We start from the raw sequence: 24,080 nt of genomic DNA on the forward strand, positions 1-24,080 counted from the left end.
AAGGGCAAGAGAGAAAATCTGTTTGGAGCAGGCTTAGAAAGGACAAAAGGGCAAAGTTCACTGCACAATGATGAAGACTGAGCTACTCAGTGGGTTAAACAAAAAACTTTCCTCACAGACTCCAAGACATGGGTGAGAACACATGACTAGCTCTCAGTCCCCACTGGCATCCAAGTAGGTGAACCTCAATTCACACTGGGCATTGAGTAGCTTTTCTCTGGTGGAGAGCTCACTGGTCCTCTATGAGTCTGGGCAGTCTGTGGAGACATTGCTGATGATGGCATTCAGGGTTGGCTCAGACTGCTCTCCATTCTGCTGAGAGAAGCTCACAATCTTCACTGGTAACCCTCATTGACACTGCTCTAGGTCAGAAACATCCAAATTGGGATTGGGGGGGCTAAGCAGAATTTCAAGCACTGTCTGGGCAAGAAGCCTTTATAGCAGATGTAGGCCAAGAGGAAGAGGATGAAGAGGAAGGGGATCATATGGAACCAGTGGCCACTTGACTTGAGATACACTCTCATCTCTGAATAGGGCATACTGTGTTGTCAATCTTCTGTCAAAAGAATGTGGTGTTTAAGACTTGGGAAGTGAGATGACAGCTCTGGAAGAAGGTGATCTGAATGGCTAGCACTGAGGGGAAAGACATCAGGAAAATAATATTTTGTGTTATTCTCCTGTATTTTCCCTTTCTATCAGTCAGGTTTTGGGTCATGATTCACTTCCAGTATATACCTCTTCAGCACATGAGAGACTGTAGTGTTGCCAATCTTCTCCACCGACAGGCAGCTGTATACCCCACTGTCTCTCTCAGACAGGTTGAAGATGATCAGGTTTTTCTTACTTGCAAAACTGTATTTATATCCTGTGATATTCAACACATTATTTTGGAATTTCCATACCACCTGAGCTATGTTGGATTTGGGGGGGCATTTGAGGTAAGCTGTACAATTCTTAGTATAAGTAGTCTTCTGGTACCAGTATATTCCTAGGAAATAAAATAATGTGTACAGGTGTGACAATTCTGCTGTTGTAATGTTCTAAAAACAAAATAATATCCACAGAAGTGTAATGCTCTGAGCAAGATGGAGTTTCAGGAGCACTAAGACAAAGACATTATAGGACCAGTAGGTAAGATAAGCCCCAGCCAGCAGCCGTTAGGTACTAGGAAACCAGAGGGCTCTGGGTAACAGAAATCTCATCAGGGCAGGGCACTGAGCTCTAGCTGGCTGTGCATATGGTGGCCTAAAAGATGCTTACATTGGGTACCAGTCTTCTCTTTTCCATCTCTCCTCCACAGAAGACTGATGTCTGTTCAGAGAGGGGAGGCAGCATGGGTCAGAGAATCCTGGCCTCATTCAGTCCCTGCCTCCGGTTACACTGCTATCCCCCAGTAGGCTGGCAAGGGTAGGTGGAAACAATCAGAACCAATTATGGACTATTGTCTGAGGTGCTTGGGACCAAATGTGTTTTGGATTTCAAATTTGTTCAGATTTTGGAATATTTGTATATTTCTCATAAGGTGACAAAAAATCTTTGATGTTTCAAGTAAACCAAATGTATATAAGCCCTAGCGGTAAATTTATACAGTATTTTAAATAATTTTGTCCATGAAACCTGTATTTTCAATATGAGATTTGGCTCTTGTGGTATCACGGTGGCATTCAGAATGTTTCAGATTGAGAGAGGGAGGGAAGGGGTAACATTGTACAAAAAGAAATGCACTCTTTACCTGGCTTATGCCACTGAAATCTCTCAGTACATTACTTTTATATTGACAATAAGGTTTTTTTTTAATGTTTCAGATTTGTAGATTTTGAGTTAGACTTGTTTCACCTGAACTCAAGTGCTCCCATTTCCCATTCTTAGTAGGTCGTGGTTTTGTTTATTGAGCTCCAGATGAGCAGAACTGAAAGGATACTTGCAGAGGAAGAGTTTTTCAAAGGGATAGGATCGTGGTATGTGACATGACTTGGGACTTTTGCTCCAGAAGGAGAAAACACACACACACACACACACACACACACACACACACACACACACACGCACATCACACATGCATATTACTCTCTCTCTCTCTCTCTCTCTTTCTCCTCAGAACAAAAGAAAAAATAACATGAAGTGGCTGATTGGCCTAGCTGTTTCTGAGGGGATGATATAACAGGGAGAACTCACTTGGGCATGAAGATACATCACCACTCATGTCCTGAATGCAAGTCCTGAAAGAGAAAGGACACCCATCACTTCCTGCTCACTCATGGCAGTGCTGGCCCACAGTACCCCACCAATACCTGCTGGTGCAGTCCTGGGCCTCAGGAAGAGCCACACAGGCGCCCTCTGATGGGCTCCAGGCACAGTAGGGGTCCCGGGCCAGCACACACTCCTCACAGCTGCTGTGCTTCCTGCAGAAGGCCAGAGGGACTTGGACCACTTCTGAGTTGCAGCTGGCGTAGGCAAACTTGCTGCCCTGTGTGTTGGAAGTAGAGACAGAGCAGGCTTAACCTGGACTCTAGTGAGACAAGGGTTCTGAGAGTGTCCAGCAGCTGTGGGAACCTGGTAAGGACGACCTTGAGTGCTGCATTAAGGGAGAAAGGCCTCTCTAAGTCAGAACAATTCAGTGAGCAAGAATACAGACAGCCAAGATCACTGTCCATTTCTACTTGTGTGAAAGTCAAAGCAGTGTGTTGAGTCTAGGGGACAACGCTCACTGGGCCTTTGTCTTGAATCCTGCCTGTGCCAGCCCTAGTCCCTTGTGCCTGTTCTCATTCAGGATCAGGCTGTTCAATCCCCATCTAACTGCCCTTGCCTGTGGAGGCAATCCTCTTGCCAACCTCTCAGCTTGCCCTCCTAGTTTCACTGCAGGTGAGACATCACCACAGCCAGAGACCAAAGAGCATATTCCCAAAGCCAGCTCATTCTGGCACAAATGACAGAATTCATCAACACAGACAGGGCACTGTATCGCTGAAGCCTCAGTCCAGCTTCATGTGTGAAGACACCATTAGCTTGTGCAAAGAATGAGCAGAAGGTTGGCAATCCACAGAAAGGAGAGTAACACCCATGGCTTCTCATTTATCTGTCTGTGAGGAGGAAACCAGCTGCCATTCTCCTGCATGGACCTTCTCAGAGCCAAGACTTCTCAGACTCTTCCAACTTCTAAGAGCCTCACTTGGGTAGTCTCCAGCTCCATGTCGAGTCCAACCACTGGCCTGGTGTTGGCACAGTGCCCATAGGCTATCAGGACCATTGGTTATTTCTAAGAAACCATCTCTTGAGCTGGGAACTCTGTTTCACATTAGTAACCTAGGAAACATCTGACTAAGAAAGATCAGTAATTCCTAAGGGTATGCACCACTTGGACTTTATTCAGATGAAACACATCTTCACCCTCAGAGGACACATTCAACATGGAACCCAGCATCTGGTTGGAACTCATGACAATGTTACAATTCTAAGTATCATAGGCTAGAAGTTTCCAAATTTGCAGCCCTATAGATCCACCTGAGCAAGCCCAGATGCACAAGAGAAAAAGGCTTTGGCTTTCAGAGAAGAAGAATAGAGGATGACCTCCTCCAAATTAGTTTGGAGAATTACATGATTGAAGTGTGAAATGTCCTAGGAAGGAGACTGATCTGGATCTTGTTGTGAAATCTGAGGTATGGACTATGCTGTAGAGTGGAAGTGGTTGTTTGGGGCAGGTTGAAGGGTTGCTATGCCTGATCTACTAGTCCCATGAGAGGCAGATGGTTGGCTTTGGCAGGTGTTTCAGTTGTATGGAAGAAGCTTCCATTCCAGTGGCCTGTAGATGACTTGTGATCATCATCAGCAGTAAATGGCTGTTACCCTGTACTGTTTACGAAATGATGATACTGACAAATGTTCAGTACAGACTCAATTCTTTGAGTGTTTTCTAAGGCAGGCTAAATCCACTGCAAATGTGGAACCCACTGTTACAGGTACCCTGCATGCAGATGGTTAGCTATACTTAACAATATCAAAGCTTATCCCACTAAAGCAATGAATATTGGTTAAATGTGTCTGCTTACAGTCTTAGACATGCCTTTCCTGCAAGGTAAGGCCTTACTTTTCCTATACCCCGATGTTGGCTGGACATACTGACGCACAAGGAAGGGAAAGGACTCAGGGAGACTTAGACAGAGCCTACTGATGATGGCACTAGCTGGAGGGATGTTTACGACACACTCCAACTGTACGTCCCCTTCCCATTGTGTTCTCCCAAACCCACTTCCCCAGGACAGTGAGAGAAAATGCCAGACACACCACAACTCACTTGGCCAGGTCTTAGAAGGCAGGGACACACAAGTTAATGTGATGCCACAGTGTGTTGTGGGGTTTTGGAGCAGATAACATGGTTTGTCGTACAAGGATGCTAGGCCTGGGGTCTAGCAGATGACGCTGCCTGTTTGACGTGCTATATGAGGTGAGGCTTTTTGGAAGCACATGAACCCTGCCTGCTATCATCATCACTATTCTGCAAATCCAAAATCATTTCAAAATGCAATTTAAAAAAGTCAAAGGGCTGGGTATCAGTGTCTCAACTCTAATCCAAGCTACTTATGAAGCTGAGATGGAAAGATCATAGTTCTAACCAGCCCAGGCAGAACAGTCAGAGACTCCATTTTAAAAAAGAGCAGAAAAATGTCAAGATGGACATATGGCTCAAGTGATAGAGCACCAGCTATGCAAGAACAAAAATAAGCAAGCAAGACAACAAACAAACAAATGACAGGAGATTCCAACACATGCTATGCCATGGGCAAACCATAGTGAAAAAGAGCAAAATCAGTGATGGAAGGACAGGTGCTGCATGATTCACCTTAGATGAACTGCCCAGAATGGTCAAATTCACAGAGACAAAAGGCACATTTACAGAGAGAACATGAGGGATAAGGAGCACAGAGCAGGATGGGAAGAGAGTGCCAGTACAGGAGGGTGAGAAGCTGTGGAGACGGAAGGAGGTCATAGCTTCACAGCAAGGTGACTATACAAAATGACAGGATGGTATCTCACCCCAGTAAGAATGTCATATATCAAGAAAACTAACAATAACAATTGTTGGAGGGGATGTGGCCAAAAGGGAACCCTACTTCATTGTTGGTGGGAATGTAAACTGGTTCAGCCACTCTGGCAAGAGTATGGAGATTCCTCAGAAGGCTAAATACAGAACTCCCCTATGACCCAGCAGGCCCACTTTTGGGTATCTATCCAAAAGACCACAAACAAAATCACAGTAATGCCACCAGCACAACAATGTTCATCGCAGCACAATTTGTCATAGCGAGAATCTGGAACCAACCCAGATGCCCCTCAGTAGATGAATGGATCAGGAAAATGTGGTACATATACACAATGGAATTTTATGCCTCTATCAGAAAGAATGACATTGTCCCATTTGTAAGGAAATGGAAGGACTTGGAAAAAGTTATACTAAGTGAAGTGAGCCAGACCCAAAGAAACATGGAGTCTATGGTCTCCCTTATTGGGAATAATTAGTACAGGTTTAGGCAAGTCATAGCAGAGCATCACAAGGCCCATACCCTTATGAACACCTAAGATGATGCTAAGTGAAATGAACTCCATGTTATGGAGACAATTGTTATATCACAGTTGTAACTACTTTCAAAGTCCCATGTGTATCTGTAGCTTCTATTATTGATGATGTTCTTGTATCACCTTCCTGTGGTTGTACCTACACTATCTCTGTAATCTTATCTGAGTATATTGAAAACCGTTTATACTGGTATTGGAACTAGGAAATTGAAAGGGAATACCAAAATTGAGAGACACAGGGTAAAAAAAGACAAACAACTACAAAAGCAATACTTGCAAAACTGTTTGGTGTAAGTGAACTGAACACCTCAGGGGGGGAAAGGGTAAGGGGGAGGGGGAGGGGGGTATGAGGGACAAGGTAACAAACAGTACAAGAAATGCCTAACGTATGAAACTGTAACCTCTCTGTACATGAGTTTGAAAATAAAAATTTGGAAAAAAGAAAAATAAATAAAGTACAATTATCTCTTTACTTTCTGAAATAATACCAGAGGAAGTTCCAGGCAAAAATAATGACAACATACAGAATTTAAAGGAACTAATTTGATTATTAAGATTATTATTAATCTGATTATTAAGATTGTTCCAAAAGCTGGTCTTGACTACCCATAATGTATTAAGGATAGATTTTGGTCTCTAAACAAACCAGGGGTAAGTGAAAATCTGATGTTCTGATCTGCAAAGGGAAGAGATTTTTGCTTTTGTGCAGGTGTAATTTCAAAGCTAGTACTCAAAGAAGGACTAAAACTTTTTTTTTTTTAAAAAAAAGATTCTCTATTTACTAACATAAAAATAGCAATTTATAACGTGGCCTCACTGAGTTTTGGGGATATTGAAATTTCAATTTTACTATCAAAAGTGCTTTGTGTATACAACACACTTCTCTCTTGAGTTTGAAAAAAAATGACTAAAGAAATGTCACTATTACAGGACTATAACAGTCTGCTTGTTTCATGATTCTTGGGTCAAAGCTATCAGTCTATAAAGATTCCTTTATCTCCTTTTAAAATACCCCAGTTACCAATGACGGAGAGTACTCAAGAAACTTTAAATGCTGAGATTACAATGAGGGAAAACAAGCTTCCTGTTGTACAGACCAATAACAGAACAAGTACCTCAATATTTACCCACTTTAAATAATAAATACTTATTTCTTTAAAAAAATGACAGGATGGTAAATGCCAAGTCATGTGTATATATTTTTCCCATGACTGGGGATGCAACCCAAGTTCTTACTGATGCCAAGTAAGCACTCTACCACCTAGCCACACCTCAGCAGTGAATGACAGAACCTATGCCTGTCAGCTTCTCTTTTCAGGTGTGAAGTTACCTGTCACCAGCAACCCCAATGGCTGACATTTGGCTGATGGCAGGTACACACAGCATTGAACTGTAATGTCTCTATGTGGGATTCTGCACTCGTGTGCCCCAGAAGCCCCTTTTGTTGGGGTTCTTAAGAGATACTATAGAAAAGAGCCTACTTTCCAATGGAGGTCCATTCTAGGATCTGCAGCTTCTCTCTGGAAAACACTGCACCGTGGAAGTCTCCTAGGTGCTGCTCCAGTCTGGCTGAAGGAAGTGGTTGGACTGACAACTCAAGAAATTTCTAGCAACTGGCTTTGGTTCGAAATCCCCCTGCAAGTCTCTGTCCTTTTGGTTCAAGATGAAATGGCAAACTAACATGGAAACACAGTATCTAGGGGTTCACAAACTCACCAAGGGTGTTGGGGATTATTTAATGGCCTGGGAAAGGCTGCCCTTCCACCAGCCTTGGGACAATAGAAGTCCCTCCCACCTTCTGGCCTCCACCCCTTGGGAGGTGAACACGTGCGTGCCACCATGATGGGGTTGTCCCGCCCACAAAGGGAAGTTTCGTGATGTCACTTGATGAACGTGACCCCTAGCCTATGACTGACCCTTTGGCCAGCCCCCTTTCTTTCCCGCCATTACTTCTATATAAGTGCCCTTCCATATTAAAGTCTTTGAGACGCTTTCCACCACCGCAGCGTGTCCCTGATGCCTTCCTTTTCGACTCCGCCCTCGGTAACATGTGGGGGAACTGGGGGGAGGGGAAGCTTCAGCAACCCGTCCTCAACTTAGCGCTTGCCCATGTGAGCACGCCTTTGGCCTTCCGCTGGCGGAGGGCCAGGCTGAGTGCTCTTTCATAGAGTTTGTGGTTACCATTCTCCCCGTGGGGGGAGAAAGGGATCGTCCAGATCCCAACAAAGGGGATTTAAGTTCATCTCCCTTTTAGAACCAGCAAGTCAATGCATTCTGCATTCATTGAAATGTGAGTCCAAAAATTAGCCAGTTTCCTCATGTTCTATGGGTACAGATGGAGGAGAGGTGGGACCCTAGAGTGATATCTGGAAACATGCAGCTACTGGGAGGTCAGTTCTGTACCATGTAGATGGATGGGGTCTTTCTCAGAGGTGGCATATGGACAGAGGTCCAGGAAAGGCATCAGCTCCAGGAAGGCAGCACAGATAAGCACCACTGTGAATGTTCATCTCTGCGTCATGCTGGCACATGAACAAACCTGAGATTCTCTGCCACAGAGAAATACACACTGGGCCAAAGAACTTGCAGTCCCAGAGCCAGGATTTGAAATAAGGTGCATTCAGAAGCTACATGGCAGAGCCAGCACTGAACATAATAGAAGCATGGTCCTTGTTATAAGTATGATCTAGGTTAGTATGGAGCTTCCACCTGATGCCGCCAGGAGACACCCACAAACAGAAGGAAGCATCTTGGGCTAATAGGCACATGGCAGGCAAGGCCTCTGTCCCATGCCCTCTCCTGTGAGACAGGTAGCAGCATAGCTCACAGGTCCTTCCTGGATCTTGAACGACCATGACTCCTGTAACCTTAACAACAACTCACTAAGAAGGTTCTTTATCCACATGGTACAGTGTGGGACAGAGGGACAGAGCACACAGTTGGCATACCCAGGATCACATGGTTACACATAGCAATCAGAATCTGGACCCACTAATTTTTTTTTGTTGTTGGTCATGGGGCTTGAACTCAGGGCTTCCACACTGTCCCTGAACTCATTTGCTCAAGGTTAGCACTCTACCACTTTAAGCCAAGCTCCACTTCAGGTTTTGGTTGGTTAATTGGAGTCTCATGGAAATTCCTGCCCAGAGTGGCTTCGAACCATGTTCTTCAGATCTCAGCCTCCTGAGCAGCTAGGGTTACGGGGGGAGGGGGGCACCAGCTCCTGGTTTGGACTCATTTTTGCATTCTTCTCAATAATCCATAGAAGCTGTCACACTGAGTGGCACCACTTATCAAAGTGAAAGGAACATGTCATTACAAAACTATATGCTATAAACCAACTGTACAACTCAGGTTGGGGGGGGATGGGGAGGGGAGAAGGTAAGAGAAAAATGAGGGAGGAGGTAAGAAGTTTGATAATAAATGTACTTACTGCCTTATGTATGAAACTGTAACTCCTCTACATCACTTTGGCAATAAATAAATCAATTTTTTTTAAAAAGGAACATGTTAGGCTATAGCAAGTAGGCCAAACACAGCAATTCCTGCATGCTACCTGTTTCTAATCAGGGTTCTAAATCTAAGTGTGTATTTATATATATATATATATATATATACACACATATACATATATGTACATATATGCTAAATTTGATATATATGTCAGGCATGCTATGTACATTGTTTGTATACATATATACACACTTATATATACATACACACATTATATATGTATATATATATATATATATAAACAATCTGTAGGCTATGAAAGGTTTAGGACATTCTAAAGTTGATGTCCACAGACAAGCTTGCAACTCAATGACTTGTCTATGGCTAACTGAAGCTATAAGCATAGCTGAGCACTAGGGCCCAAGCTTATAGCCTCAAAACTTCCAGAAGGCATTGATGGACCAGGACAGGAAATTCTTGCTGCCCCTGGTTTGGGAGTAAGTGCAGTGTTGAGATAGCAAGCTGTAGAGTACAGTGAATTAACCTTTTTATTCTCACAAACTCCTATCCTGATGAGTCTCTGCACAACCTGACAGCTCACCAACACAGTCTCCAAGCTCACAGATGAGGATACAAAAATAAAAAAAACCCTCAGTGAAGTTCTGTCTCTCCAGCTCTGAGTGTGCACTTTCCAAGCCTGAAATCCCACATTCCTAGAATGGCTTTGTGTGCATGTGCAAGGCCAGCTCACCTGGGCTAGACAGGCCAGGGCTGCCAAGCTCAGGAAGGCCAATCTAACATCACAGATACCCAAAGCCACCAGCAGGGCTGCTCTCCAGCCCTGCTGCCTGGGCAACTTTACCTTCTTTGAAGACAGCAACAGGTTTTGGACTGGCTCAGAGTTCTGGAAAAGCCGTGTCTCCTCAATGATGTGCATGCCGTTCTGGAGCTGGACAGCTTTGTGCAGGGTGCCGTGTGCTGCAAGGTCATATCCACAGGTCAGGAAGAAAGGCCCAGAAAGACACACCGAAGACACTGATATCAGAGCAAATACTCCTTCTGTACTCTCACATCCCTCACTCAATGAGATGCTGAGTCTTAGAGGACAATGTTCCTTTAGGAATGAAGAAGAAAGCCTTTGGCAAATAAACCATTGCACATGTGAGTGCCAGGCTACTCTGATTTTGTTATGAAGCAGAAGTCCTGTCCTGTGGGTGATCCAGCAACCTTTGTCAACAAAGTGTGCACTGAGACAATGGGAGGCAAGTTTCATATGAGTTGGCTCCTGGGCTCTGCTGGCTCTCCAGGGACTCCACTAAACAGAGACCTCAGGAGAGAGAGCAGAGCAGAGCAGAACAGAACTAAGGTGGAAATTTCCAGTGATGGGCTTGATGTCCTGTCAGCTGTTATATGACTGCAGGCCACAGCCCCATTCCACAAAACTGACCCTGGAACCACTTCTGAGGGGAGTGTGCCCCCATAGGTCAGGACCCATCTCAGCCTGGCTCCTCCCAGGTTGCAGGGACAAAGCCTCCCAAAAGCACTTAGGAGAGGCCAGGCTGATCAGGGCTCACAACCACCATGGTACAGGCATGACCCTTGTTCTCCAACAACAGGAATTCTCTGCAACAGTCCAATCCTGCTTCTTTGTAAGCATCCCAGGCACCCATGATCGCCTACATCTGGAAGGCCAGCTGTGGTAACATCTCAGAAATCATTTCACTCTATCACAAACCACTTGAGTCACCCCAAGGGAGATGCTTTGTGATCTAGCAGAGGGGATTTTAAGGAACTTCCCAGTCTTCTTAACAAGGACAAGTGCACTGTGCCTGGGAAGCCCTTAGAACCCACCTGTGCCGATAAACATGACATCATAGAAGTTCTTGTCCAGGGCCTGGGTCCTGTCCACCACGATCTGGGTGTAGTTCACATCTTTTTTCACTAATATGGGCTTGTTGCCTATTGGAGTTACTGACTCTGCTATCAAAGGGTGGTCTCTGATGAACAGCAGTGTTTTGTCTGGTAAATGCAAAGAGCTGTTGTAGTTGGCTGCACGTGTCTCGCTGTTGATGCACTGTGAGGACAAAATTTCCCCTGGTTAATGTGCCTGAGCAGGCACAGCAATGGCAGGCCCTTTGCAGCCCTGCAGAACCTACACTGAATGTCTCCAAAGAAGGACGACAGTAAATACCTGAAATAGCCTCTCCATGGTAGTCAGAGGAAACAGTGTTAAATCACAGTCACAAGATATAACTGTATTTTTCACATATAATCAAGGAAGAATTACGTATCAGTGAAAACTATCAAGGTTTTCAAATGGAAAACATTTATCAAATGATAGAAGTATACCAACCAAGCATTGCTGAAAAATAGTCTGATTCTAAGTAGCATAAAAGATAAAGGTTAAAAATTGGTGTCATTTTCCTTCTATACAAAGCCCAAAATTCATGAGCACAAAATGCACATTTTACTCAACTCAGTTATATAGGTATCTGTTCCAGATACACAGAGAAAGTCAGTCCCAAGGGAAGCAACATCTAAGAACCACCACACAAATATCCATTTACCACACAGTAAATAATGAGTTAATATTCAGCTTATACAGATCCCTGCAAGAGGGTAACAATGAAACAGTCCTGGCTTCATTATGCAATTATGTATTATGCTAATTTCACAAAACAGCCTATTAGTACCACAGCTTATTTGAACAGAGTAGAGCGAGACCCAGTACACAGTACACAGAAGAGAAGAAAGAGTTGCTAAGCTCAGTGTTTGGGACCTCAGGCCCAGAGAACACCTAGCCTTGTGTAGAGAGAACCACTTGTGGGGAAACTCTTACACCTGTATCAAATTTCAGCTTCTGAGATCAGACCCTTGAACCCTGCAGCCCCTGTCCCACTCACCATTCCAGGCCGAGGCGTGGGCACTTCACCATGGTAGGTCAGCCACTTGGGGTAAAAATCCACATGTGCTTTCTGCATGTAATTCCCATGAGAGAACACTGCCTCCACTGTGGACAGTGTGTAGGTGCAGACTGCAGACAGACACACACTGTTCCTGCAGAGGGCAGGCCATTTAGGTTCCTGGAGTACAGTAGGCTAGAGGGAAGCACCCCTCCCCCCAGAGGGCACATACAGCTGTGATGTGAAGACTACGTAGAACACAGGCTCCTTCACTGCTGGGGGCCGGAGAATGAAGGCATCTTGCAGTACATTAAAGAAGAGGCCTAGATCTGGATGGCAGCAGAGTAGCTTAGCCTTCAGGAAGGAAGTCCACTTATTCTGCAAAATCTTCTTGCCACCTTGGTCATCCTGTAATATGAGAAATAGGACATTACAGGCAGTTTAGATGACCTTGCAAACATGTAGTCCACCTGCAGAATACAGTGCCCACCTGTCTTTTCAAGGGACCAGAATGGTCCAGACAAGCTCTACTATGTGAAGGAAATGCACTATAACAATGCAAAGATTTGACTTTCTGCATCAAAATAAGACATAACACAAACGTTTTCTCCATGAAAACTCATGTGATGATAGCTGAACTAGCCACATTTACATTCTCCCCAAGCATTGCTGAGCTCTGGCTCTGAAATGGCTCCTCCCTTAGCTCCTGTGAATCTTACAACTGTAAGAAGGATGAGTGGGGAAGGGCCAGACAGTGGAAGGTAAGCTCCTACAGTGAAGTTCATCTGAGGTGAATATATGGATGTCCCTCTTTGAGAAATCAAGCCTCTATTTCCATTCTTCCTGATGAAATATTGAGTGCTTTGGACTTACTGTGTTCTTTCTTGAACACTGTTCAGTGTGCTGATGACTGAGAGACAACGGTGAAGTTTATACAACTTGTGACCTGCAGAGAACACAAATGACCCCTACCACATCCATCATTTTCTTCCCAGGTCCAGGTTGTCTACTTAATTTTTTATTTGGTATTATAAAGGTGATGTACAAAGGGGTTACAGTTATAGAAGTCAGGCAATGAGTACATTTCTTTTTGGACAATGCCAGTTTCAGTTTCTGTGTCCATTATTTTGACTTTTTTGAGAGAGAAACTAAATTCACGTAAGTTATATTAGAATATATCATTATCACTGTTCTAGGGATGACTAGTTATAATTGCTAATCTCTTATTGTTCCTAATTTACATATTACAGTTTATCATATGCATGCTTATTTAGGAAAGAACGTATATGGGTTTTGATAGCAAATGTGCTTTTAGGAACCCATTTTGGGTCTTGGAACAAATGACCTATTCATTAGGAACGGAACCTACATACAGAAGAAATGTGCATACAGAAGAATAGGAGATGGAAAACCTTCTTTTATTTTAGAAAAAATGATTTCATATCTCTACCGTGAAATCCTAGGAGGACAAATGATGAAATCCTAAGAAAATTTCCCTTTCTTCCTGATGTTTAGCAGGGGGACTTTCCAGCAGGTGTGTGGCCATTTGTGTCCTGGGCCTTTACAACCTGAGGAGCAGTGGAAGGATCTGTGTGCACAGGGTGTCAGCCCTGGGCCTGTGCTCATACTGGCCTCAGTCCAGCACTGAAGTTCAGCAGGAGAAATGGACTCTTAGGGGACAACAGAAGCCAACTCAGACCAGACCTGGAGAGACCAGAGACTTGTGTTTGGTGTAGGTTTGGAGGAGCGGGAGAGCTCTTACCCCTCCTGCCAGTGCTGTTGTTAGGGCCCTTTGCACACCTACAGGGAGTTCTGACCTTACTGTGCCCACCCACCACACTACATAAATTTTTATTACATTAGCTGGGCACCAGTGGCTCATGCCAGTAATCCTAGCTACTCAGGAAGCTGACATCTGAGGATTGAGGTTTGAAGCCAGCCCTGGCAGGAAAGTCTGTGTGACTCTTATCTCCAATTAACCACCACAAAACTACAAGTGGTAGTGTGGCTTAAAGTGGTGGAGCACTAGCCTTGAGCAGAAAGAACTCAAGGACATCACCCAGGTCATTTGTTCAAGTCCCATGACAGACAAAAAAATACCATGCAAACCCCAAAGACCCTCACAACTTAGACTTTATGGCCTTACTGTTCTATTAATAGTTAATATTGCTAATATCTTTCAATGACTCATGTATGTGCTAGTCTTCTCATAGGTACATAGGTACAAAATAAAAATGCATAAATTGCACTGACATGGCCTCAGCCCTGCAGGATGAGGAGTGAGGCAGCCAATAGTGAGTGGCATTTGGGGGACTGAGTCAGCAAGCTGTGGCTAGAGGTCCTGGCAGCTGATAAAGCATAAGCCAGAGAAGTCAAGTATACACAACAGCTACTTCCTGCCTTGCATGCTAGGCTCTTAAGGGAGAGGCATCCAGAGCACCCACTCTGTGCCATGTTGTCCTGAGATCCTTCCTCCTGTGATAAATTGATCCATGGTGATCACCAAGTCAAAGGGCCATGTGGTATTTGAGCTTCTGAAGGCTTTCATGAGGGTGGGGCCATCTGGTGACTAACTTACTGATTGTGTTTTCCCTGGGTTCCAGTGCTCTTCCTACTTTCCCCCAACTGCCAGCCAAGCCACTACTCAACTCGAGGCCAATCTCTGTGCTACATAAGCACCTGCATGTAATAGCATCCTCACCTCTGCCCCTCCACACACTGGAGGCTTTGAGACAGACACACATTTTACTGAAGATTTCACTTGTGATACTTCACCCTCGTGTGGACTGAGAGCTTCAAACATTGAGATTTGAATTCCCACAGAATCTGGTGAGCACACTCAGCAAAATGGCCTTCTCCTAAGCTGAGGAGGTCTGAGGACAGTGCTGAGAACCAGAGCTGCTCAGTTGCTTGATGGGTGAGAATGCCACTGTAATCCCCACAAACACCACTGGAGCTCCCAAGAATGGAAGCTTGGCATCTTGGAGGCCTCTCAAAAGTGGCTGTTGTGTCAGGAAGGGATTGAGTGGCAGGAAAAGGTACATTTCCACCTGCTCCCACAGGATGGGAAGGCCAAGGCTAGCAGAGCAGCACTCACCATGCACACTCTTGCAATGCGGGGGATCTTTAACTGGAAAAAAAAGTCATACTCGACAGACACTTCCGTGAAGAAGAAGTAGACCTTGTTTTCATCACCCTTGATGCCAGAAGGGGTTTTTCGTATCACATCAGCATGGATGAAATTAGGCTCTGTGGAGAGATGACACAAGATTGTCCCTGCATGTGGAGTTTTGTGTTCCTGCCTCCTCGCATGGTGTCAGAGGAAGTCACTGCACTGTTGGGACCTGATGGCATCCATGCAAGGACTTCTAGCATGTGTGTGTCACATTGCAGAGACTTCAGGGTTGAGAATGATGATACTGCTTATCATGGCCAAACCTTTCTCATTTTCTTTAGCCACACAGAGTTGGCCCTGGTGTTGGCCTTGCAGGACCGTTCCCACAAGCTCACCCCACAAGCTTTCTGGAGCCTCCCAGCTGACAGACAGACCATCTTCTGACTTAAACAAGTGACTCAATCCTATTAGCCCCAGCCACAAGGAGCAGATATGCTAAGGTCATTCCTTGGCTGGCCCACTTCCATGAGTTGGTGGCTATTCCTGCTTATAGACCACAGGACCCGCCCATTGATCAAGAGGCTTCAGAAAAGCTCTGGGTCTCACTTGCCAGCACCTGCAAGAAAAGCCCAGCTAGAAGTCTCCTACCAGCCACCTGTAATTTCAGACACCAGCCAGGTGTTGGATGCAGATAGTGAGGCACACTGATGCCATCTGATTGGTACCTGGAGGCTGGCACAAAGGCTGCATCTTTCATGCCATGCCAAAATGATACCACATCCTAATGGTACACTGGTTAGTTCTCCACTTGGTATTTCAATATCACTTTATGAAAGTCCCTGAAGTCCATTCTCAGGACAAAAGATAAAAGCAGCCATGGAACGGTGTTGCATTAGCAGAAAGCACACCAAAAGGCACAACCATGGATTCCAATGGAGGCCCTCAAAGTTCCTGTGGCTCCACTAGGCTGAGACCAATGAGGGCTCAGGACTCCCACAGCTTAGGGACATCAGAAGGGAAGTGTAACAGTGTTTACTCTTCAGGTTATAGACCTTGCATCTTACCATATAGCCATGGGATGTCAGACTCTGTTCGTAGATGACTGTGGAAATAGTTTCTGGAGATGATGAACTCGCTACCCAAAAAATTATATGTTGTCCCAGCATAAAGCTCTCCATCTGCACAGGCCAAGGAACAGGGAGAACAGAGGAATAGGATATCAGATGAGCCCTCTGCCATGGCATTGAGAAAGATTTTTTTTTGTTGTTGTTCCACTACTGGGTCTTGAATTCAGGGTCTGGACTTATCTTTTTTACTCAAGAATGACACTTTACCACTTGAGCCACAGCCCCATTTCCAGCTTTTGGTAGTTTACTGGAGATAAGCATCCCATGAACTTTCTTTCCCATGCTGGCTTTGAACTGTGATCCTAGGGTATCAGTCTCATGAGTAGCCAGGATTACAGGTGTGAGCCACCAGGGTCTGGCTGAGAACAATTTCTTTTTAACTGCATTAAGCCTTCATGTGGAAGATATAAGATTTCTCTAGATGCCCCTAGCCTTCCTAGATGACATGTCCACTTTGTACATTGATGACTTTTTCTTGACAGGTGTTACATTGAGCTGCATTTCTGAGGTAAAGATTAGCAATGGAACCCAGATTAAAACTTCCCACAACCATTAAAATGACAGCAGCATAGCTGCTCCTCCATATACCATGGGTTTTATCCTAATAAAATCACAGTAAAACATTGTAAGGAAAAGTATACTTAAGGCATTTGCCTTTTAATACACACCCAGCTGACCTCACTTTCAATAAACGTGCTCAGAACACACTAGTCTGCAGGAAGGCAGAGTCACCTCACACAATGTCTACTTTGTAATACTCATATGTGGTGCACTATACTCTACTGAGTGGGTGCAATGTGTAGCACATCATCATGGAGTGGGAAAACCATAAATAGAGCCACTAGTATCTAGGGACTGTTATATAATAGATAGCCATGAGAGTTAAGGAACATAGTGTGAGACTATCATAAAGCATATGCTCTGTGGCTCAGTTCCTGCCCCCCCCCCCCAGTCCCAGGAATATCTGAATACTGTATACCAATGATGGATTTAAATCAGTATGCTAAAATGTTGGGCTGGTTATCCCTTGAATGGTGAAGTCAATCCTCTTCAGTGCTAAGGGGTCTCTGAAAAGGAACATACATCTTCTGCAAAGGCTAGTGATGTTCAAACAAGACCAGTAAAGGAAAAAAAAGCAGAGATCAATGCCTGAGTAGGAAGCTGTAAGCTTTGGGGATGAGGAACCTGAACAAAAGAACTCACCAACCATGACAGAGGTGTAAGTATGTGCAGGGTTAAAGGGACATTTTCCTCTGCCATCTTGCTTCATCCATAGAAATTTAAATGATATTATGTTCTAAAATTAAATAAGGAGAAAAGGAATAATAAGACATCCAATTTTTCATCATAACAATGTGGCTTTTTACCATTTAATTTTTACAGATTCCTTGTTCTGGGACGACCATAGGGTTGAGAAGATGGGTGCTAGGCCACATGGGTCCTGCCCTTGGAGACATGCTGCATGTCACCCATCTCAGTCTCCACATCAGCACCTCAGGCCTTGGGTGAGCCATGTAGGATCTCAAAGCCTCAGTCTCCTCATCTAGAAAATGGAGATAGAGAAGCTGGTGGCTCTAGAGTTGCAAATACAGGCAAGGCATGGCAAGTGACCATAGGATGAAGAATTTTACTACAGTAACACAGAGAGAACCATGTTATCCAAGAATCAGGAAATGGGCATTTTTTTCTTAAAAATGAAAACAAAAACAAGAAGCAGAATCCCTCTACCCTTGACCACATATTCCAAATGGACCTATGGTCTCAAACCTCAAAGCAATTACAAGCTGAACTGAAAGAAAGGATAGGCCAGGATTTCAACCATGGAGTTATTTCTTCACCAAATAAGGAATACAGTGAGTAGAACCAACTGGAAACTTGTCAAACATGAAAAAGCAAAAATCAGATGAAATGGCAGGTGAAACTCAGAGAAATGCCCCGAAATGGCAGATGAGGTCTATTAGTCCCTGATAAATCTTTGATAAGCAAAATGCTTCTAGAAAATAGCTTTTATTTTATTTTATTTGCACTTAAACAAAAAGAAGGTTCTATCTTTTAGTATTGAGGTTGTTATGTCTCAGAAACAGCTTCACTCCATATCAATGGTTCATACCAACATCAGAGAGAACTGAGTACCATGTAGTACCACTCAGTGGATCTCATTGCAAGGACTATGTATCATAAGTGAATTTTTTTTCTCATATAAGACAGTGCCTCACTATGAGCTCTGAGCTCTTCATCCTCTTACCTTAGCCTCTGGGTTGCTAAGAGTACAAGCATGTGTCACAACACTTTAGCCATTAAATTTGGTATTAGAACCTCTAATGCAGTTATACTTTATCTCTAATACAAGGTTGTATTTTTTCAGTGCTGAAAATCAAACTCAGGGTCTCTTGAATACTAGGTAAGTGTTCTACTATTCTTTTTTAAAAAAATAATTGCTTATTATTGTCAAAGTGATATACATAGGGGTTACAGTTTCATACATAAGGCAGTGGGTACATTTCTTGTACAATTGGTTACTTCCTCCCTCATTCCCCTCTCCCCCTCCTTCTTTCCTTCTCCCCCCATGAGCTGTTCAGTTGGTTTACACCAAATGGTTTTGTAAGTATTACTTTGGAGTCATTTGTCTTTTTATCCTTTATCTCTCGATTTCGATATTCTCTTTCGCTTCCCTAGTTCTAATACCAGTATATGCAGTATCAGGGTAGTACTCAGATGAGATACAGTGATAGCACGGGGACAACACAGGAAGGGGATACAAGAGGATCATCAACAAAAAGAAAACCTACTGTTTCACATGTTCTACTATTCTTAATCCAAGTAATTTTTTTAAAAGCTATGTATTTTAGCAGCTTCTTCCCTGGCAAGTTTCACAATCCATGGGTTCAGTAACCTACAACAAAGCCAGAGGTCTCAGTCATAAGATGACCTTCTGAAATCCAGCTGTGCCTGAACAGGACGTAAATCGTCCCTTCGTTCTGTGTGTCCATGCTGTATGCACTACCTGCTCATCACTCACCAAAAAGCCATCTTGCTCATCAGATACACAGTATAGAGTCTGGTACTACATGAGATTCCTGACATTTATTCCCATCAGATAAGGGGGGGGCACTGTGTTGTAGCACTTTTCATACCTGCAGATACTTATTAAATCCAGGATGGTCACTAGAAAACGTGCTTCATTTTCATCCCTACCATATATCAAAATGCTACTTCTCTTACTGTAGGTGGCCATTGTTAAATAACTCATCTGGTAAGATAAATAAAAAGAATCCTTCTAAAAGGCTTAGATACCACAATCTGAGTTTCACCCCCTGTAGTTTTTGTGATAAAGAAGGCTCCTTGGCACCAACACACAGCAGTAGTGCAGGATTCCAGGGGGACTCAGGAAAGGACAGGAGGTGCTCATGCTTCTCAGATCACTTAGAATGAGGGATGCTAAGAGGACCATTCAGTGGGGTTGGTTTCCCACCAGCAGCTGACAATGAATGGAGACATCTTGAGACTCAGCAAGGCGCAGATCAAGCATACATACCTTCCAACACTGGAACTTCCATCCTGTGATCCTGAGCCAAGTACAGTTAGAACATGAAGATCACAGCATTAGAGAGCATCTGTCAGTGATATATTCCTAGACTATGTCTCCATCAGTGCCAAGGATCACTAGGCCCTGAGCCCTGCTCAAGCCATGCCCTATGCCAGGAACACCAGGGCTCAGATTAGCCATGTAGGCTGCAGGCTCATTCTACAGCCTAGGGAGGCTTTCCAGACAGGCCGAGAGTTGCCTCAGCCCTTACACTGTGGACCTGAGACAATGCTATTGCTGTTTGTGGTAGAGTTCACTTTATGTCTTCCCACTCTGCTTTAGCCACTGCCTAGGCTGCTGTGAACAGGACTGACCATGGAGTGAGTCTGTGTACTCACCAGATAGTCACATGTGGGCTGGAATGCATTGGTCCCACACACATAGAGGACATCGGATGTTAATTGCTGCAGCACCCGGATGTAGTTGAGGCATTCTGTCTGTGGGGAGATAAACACCATCAAGAGCTAGCCACTGAAGTGCCCCTCCACATCTACATTGTAAAGTCTGTTCTGTGCTACCCTGCCTTCCTTCCTGACTTTACATGACGGCCAGGCTGTTCCTACAGTACAGGGCTACTCTGCAAACACCTAAATCTTAAGCTGAGCTTGGGTATTTTATCTTTGTCATGTTCACAAGCTTTTCAGGTGCCAGGACAATCTCATTTCAGTAACTAATTGATACGTGGCAAACACTGGTGACTAAAGAAACTAGCTTTACAGTTGACCTTAAATTGTATTAAGGACACCTCTGTAGAAGGAAATTTATTTTATTCTCATATGCACACAAACCATTTCTTTGGTTGGCCTCTGCCTCCCCTGTGACACTGCCCTCTGCTGGCACACACCCAGTCTGGCAATGACCTTTCAGTCCTAGTCTCACCTGAAGGGAGAAAGAAGCTGGGCACAGAGGGGGTGTCACCCATTGTCCAGCAATAAGGCCCCTGTAGGAAACTAAGGCCACACAAAGGGACCTACATGTCAGTTAAGATCGACAGTACTTGGATTATATATGCTACAGACAGAATTTATCTAAAATCAGTCAAGTTTTTTGGGCTGTGACTTTTGAAACCGTGGGCTGTAGTTCACAATCACCCAAGGGGCAAGAAAGAGCTCCAGGCCACTCTCTGTCTTTGCTCAGGGAGGGCAGAGCCAATGGCCAGCTCCCTCTGCTTTAAAGATCCTGCAGTAGGTGTGACTCTACCAGTGCCTGCTGTCCTCTTGCATGCTCAGGGAACACTAAATTTAGAGACAAATGCTTTAGGAGAAGTGGTTAACATATTCCTAAGTGTGTTTGGAAAAAAATTGTGTTTTATAAAATATTTCATCTTTAGCTAGCCAACAACTGCTGGACATAGCTATAATAAAGTTGCCATGAGCAATGATCATCAATGGCTCAGCCCCACACATTTGAAACCTAGATATCTGCAGGTACCAGGCAGGGACAGGTTGGTGGATTGGATGGAGAGGACGACCCAGTGCCGCGGGGAAAGGGACACACAAGGGCTCCCTGGAATATCACCATGCTGACCACCTGAAGGGATGGGGCTCCACTCACATCCAAACTGCAGGGAGCACCCTGAATACTAAGCAGGTTTCTACAGTAACAAGCCAAGAAATTTGAAGAAATCCAATTCATGAATTCATGCCAGTTCATGAAGTAGCAGACATTTCTTGAGGGCCTCCTGTGTCTGGCACCTACTGTGACTGGGCTCATCCCCAGTCGGAAGCAGAAGGGATGAGCTCCCTGAGTCACTGTAATGACCTACCTGAACCCAACAGGAACATTCAGTCTCACACCACACCTAGCTGCATGAAGAAGATGCTGCAAAACTGGTAAGATTAGACTACTGAGGAATACAGGTGGGGGTGTGTAATTGACAAAAACACTTACCTCTTTTGATCTCCCTTTTTCTATGCAGTTTGCCTTTCTCTCATCTGAGGCCTTCCATTGTACCTATTTGGGAGGAATGAATGAAAGCTAAACTGTGGGATAAAATGCACAACTTAAAAGCACACAGAGTTCAGAGGCCAGATGTTTCTGAAATGAGATAAGACCTTAGACTTGGGAGGATGGTTGGGGAACTTCGTGGGGCTTCCTAAATATCCTTTAATTATCACCCTGATAGAAACTAGTGGGCCATAGAAGGCTCTTACAACCCTCCAATCCACTATGAAAGAACACCAGAAACTCAAGTATTCGAAATGGGAAAAATTAACTTGTAAAAAACAAAACACTAAGACAGGAATTCAACGAGTAACCCATCCATAGCTGAATAAATAAAAATATGGCATATCTATAACCATGGAGTATTGTTCATCCATTAAGTGAATGGAATTCCTTTGAATATGTTGAGTTCAGTAAATCATGTTATGACAGTTTACTTAAACAGAGAGAGTGTGGAATTCTGTCATTTGCAGCATGATGGATAGAAACGGGAAGGGATATCATGGTAAAGTTAATAAGCCAGGCAGACAAAGACAGGATCCAATGCTTCCTTTTCTTTCATTTGTGAAAGCTGAAAACAGTCAGCCCAGATTACTGGAGGACAGAAAAAATGTGATTAGGTAGAAGACATTCCTGGATTTGAGAAGTGCACATTTATCCATGTGTGGAAATGTTAAGATGTACAATTAATGCATATTAAGGGAAGAATGACATTGAAAAGATGAGGATGAGTCGAGGCTGGGAATATGGCCTAGTGGCAAGAGCGCTTGTCTTGTATACATGAAGCCCTGGGTTCGATTCCTCAGCACCACATATATAGAAAAAGCCAGAAGTGGTGCTGTGGCTCAAGTGGCAGAGTGCTAGCCTTGAGCAAAAAGAAGCCAGGGACAGTGCTCAGGCCCTGAGTCCAAGGTCCAGGACTGGCAAAAAAAAAAAAAAAAAAAAAGAAAAAAAGATGAGGAGGAGGAGGAGGAAGAGAAAGAGGAAGAAGAGGAGAAAGAAGAGGAAAAAAGAAAAGAAAAAGGGAAGAAATGAAGGCAGGCAGGCAGGAAGGAACGAAGGAAGAAGGAAAGAAGAAATGAAAGCAATCTAGAAGCCACTTCGTTCAGTGGTGGTAGGATTAGGGTTCTATACAGTTGTATGGGCAAGAGGTAATGATGAGAATATTAGGAGTACTGTCAGCTCAGTACCATGCTAAGGAGGATCTCGGTTGCTGGGTCTCTTGAATGGAATAAGTATGGGGCTAGGAGATTCTGGTATGGGGCCTGCTCTCCAAAGCTACCACAGGGCAGAAAGTTGCACAGGAAAGATGGTGAAATGGAAGGCCCAAGACTCCTGCCTTGCTTCCCCCAAGTGACCCCTGCCTGTGTGACGTATGGAAACTGATGAAAGATAACAAGAGGAATTACTCAACGCTCCAAGACTCGCACAGGTGTGGAGCTCAGCAGTCAAAAGCATACAGACCTTCTTGGAAGAGGGAAGCCCAGTGAGGGGTCCTTCTGAACTAGCAGTGGGTTCTCCCCAAAATATCCTATGAGCAGACAAACTACACAGGGTGACAACACTGCACTAGGTGTCTAACTGGGACACACAAGTGACTGAACAAGATCCCACTTGCCTGAAAACTTCTCTCAGAAGGTAAAAGGCAGCTGAGTTTTCTAGTCTACCTGTATGAAACCCTTAAGGATGAAGGCATAAATGGTAACTGGTACTGAACCATAGTCCCAGGCTTTTCACTAAGAAAGTCCCCAGGGGGCTGGGGATATAGCCTAGTGGCAAGAGTGCCTGCCTCGGATACACGAGGCCCTAGGTTCGATTCCCCAGCACCACATATACAGAAAACGGCCAGAAGCGGCGCTGTGGCTCAAGTGGCAGAGTGCTAGCCTTGAGCGGGAAGAAGCCAGGGACAGTGCTCAGGCCCTGAGTCCAAGGCCCAGGACTGGCCAAAAAAAAAAAAAGAAAGTCCCCAGGCAAAACCCTGTGCTGAGTGACCAGGAGAACATGGCTCAGAGGTACAAGACACAGAGAGGAAGGGCTGAGTGTGAGAGGAGCCTGCAGAACCATTCTGCGTGGTGACTTCTGTGATAAATCCTATTTGCACAGGCTAAGACTCTGAAAGTCACTGATGGGTGAAACATAAATTAGGAATAAAGCAGATGAAACATAGGGGATGAAACATAGATCAGAGACATAGAGCTGGGGACAGCAGATGCTTACCACCAGTTTGGAACAGCTTGGGTCAGAGAGCAAGGAAAGAACGCCAAGACGCCTGGCACCAGGAGCCTGGTCAAAGCCTGCCACCATTGTACAGCCTGGCACTGAGCACCAACTAAGGTCCTGGAGTTGGGGCTTCGCTCAGTGGTGGGCATCTGCCCAGCTTG

At 44.5% G+C, this 24,080-nt stretch overlaps 1 protein-coding gene across 1 annotated transcript in view; it reads right to left on the bottom strand.

Moving 5' to 3' along the window:
• Positions 1 to 695: 695 nt before the first annotated feature.
• Positions 696 to 24,080, bottom strand: part of LOC125352515 (semaphorin-4D-like) — a 30,656-nt gene continuing 7,271 nt past the window's right edge. The window contains exons 4-15 of the mRNA XM_048347667.1: positions 21,646 to 21,708; positions 20,094 to 20,192; positions 17,373 to 17,466; positions 16,107 to 16,220; positions 15,025 to 15,176; positions 12,160 to 12,335; positions 11,928 to 12,081; positions 10,876 to 11,098; positions 9,887 to 10,002; positions 2,286 to 2,467; positions 2,176 to 2,219; positions 696 to 988 (exon numbers count right to left, since the gene is read on the bottom strand). Of these exons, the coding sequence (XP_048203624.1) occupies positions 696 to 988; positions 2,176 to 2,219; positions 2,286 to 2,467; positions 9,887 to 10,002; positions 10,876 to 11,098; positions 11,928 to 12,081; positions 12,160 to 12,335; positions 15,025 to 15,176; positions 16,107 to 16,220; positions 17,373 to 17,466; positions 20,094 to 20,192; positions 21,646 to 21,708 (1,710 nt within the window). The remainder of the gene's footprint in view (positions 989 to 2,175; positions 2,220 to 2,285; positions 2,468 to 9,886; positions 10,003 to 10,875; positions 11,099 to 11,927; positions 12,082 to 12,159; positions 12,336 to 15,024; positions 15,177 to 16,106; positions 16,221 to 17,372; positions 17,467 to 20,093; positions 20,193 to 21,645; positions 21,709 to 24,080) is intronic.

The sequence above is a fragment of the Perognathus longimembris genome, chromosome 1, assembly GCF_023159225.1.
Source record: "Perognathus longimembris pacificus isolate PPM17 chromosome 1, ASM2315922v1, whole genome shotgun sequence".
NCBI lineage: Eukaryota > Metazoa > Chordata > Mammalia > Rodentia > Heteromyidae > Perognathus > Perognathus longimembris.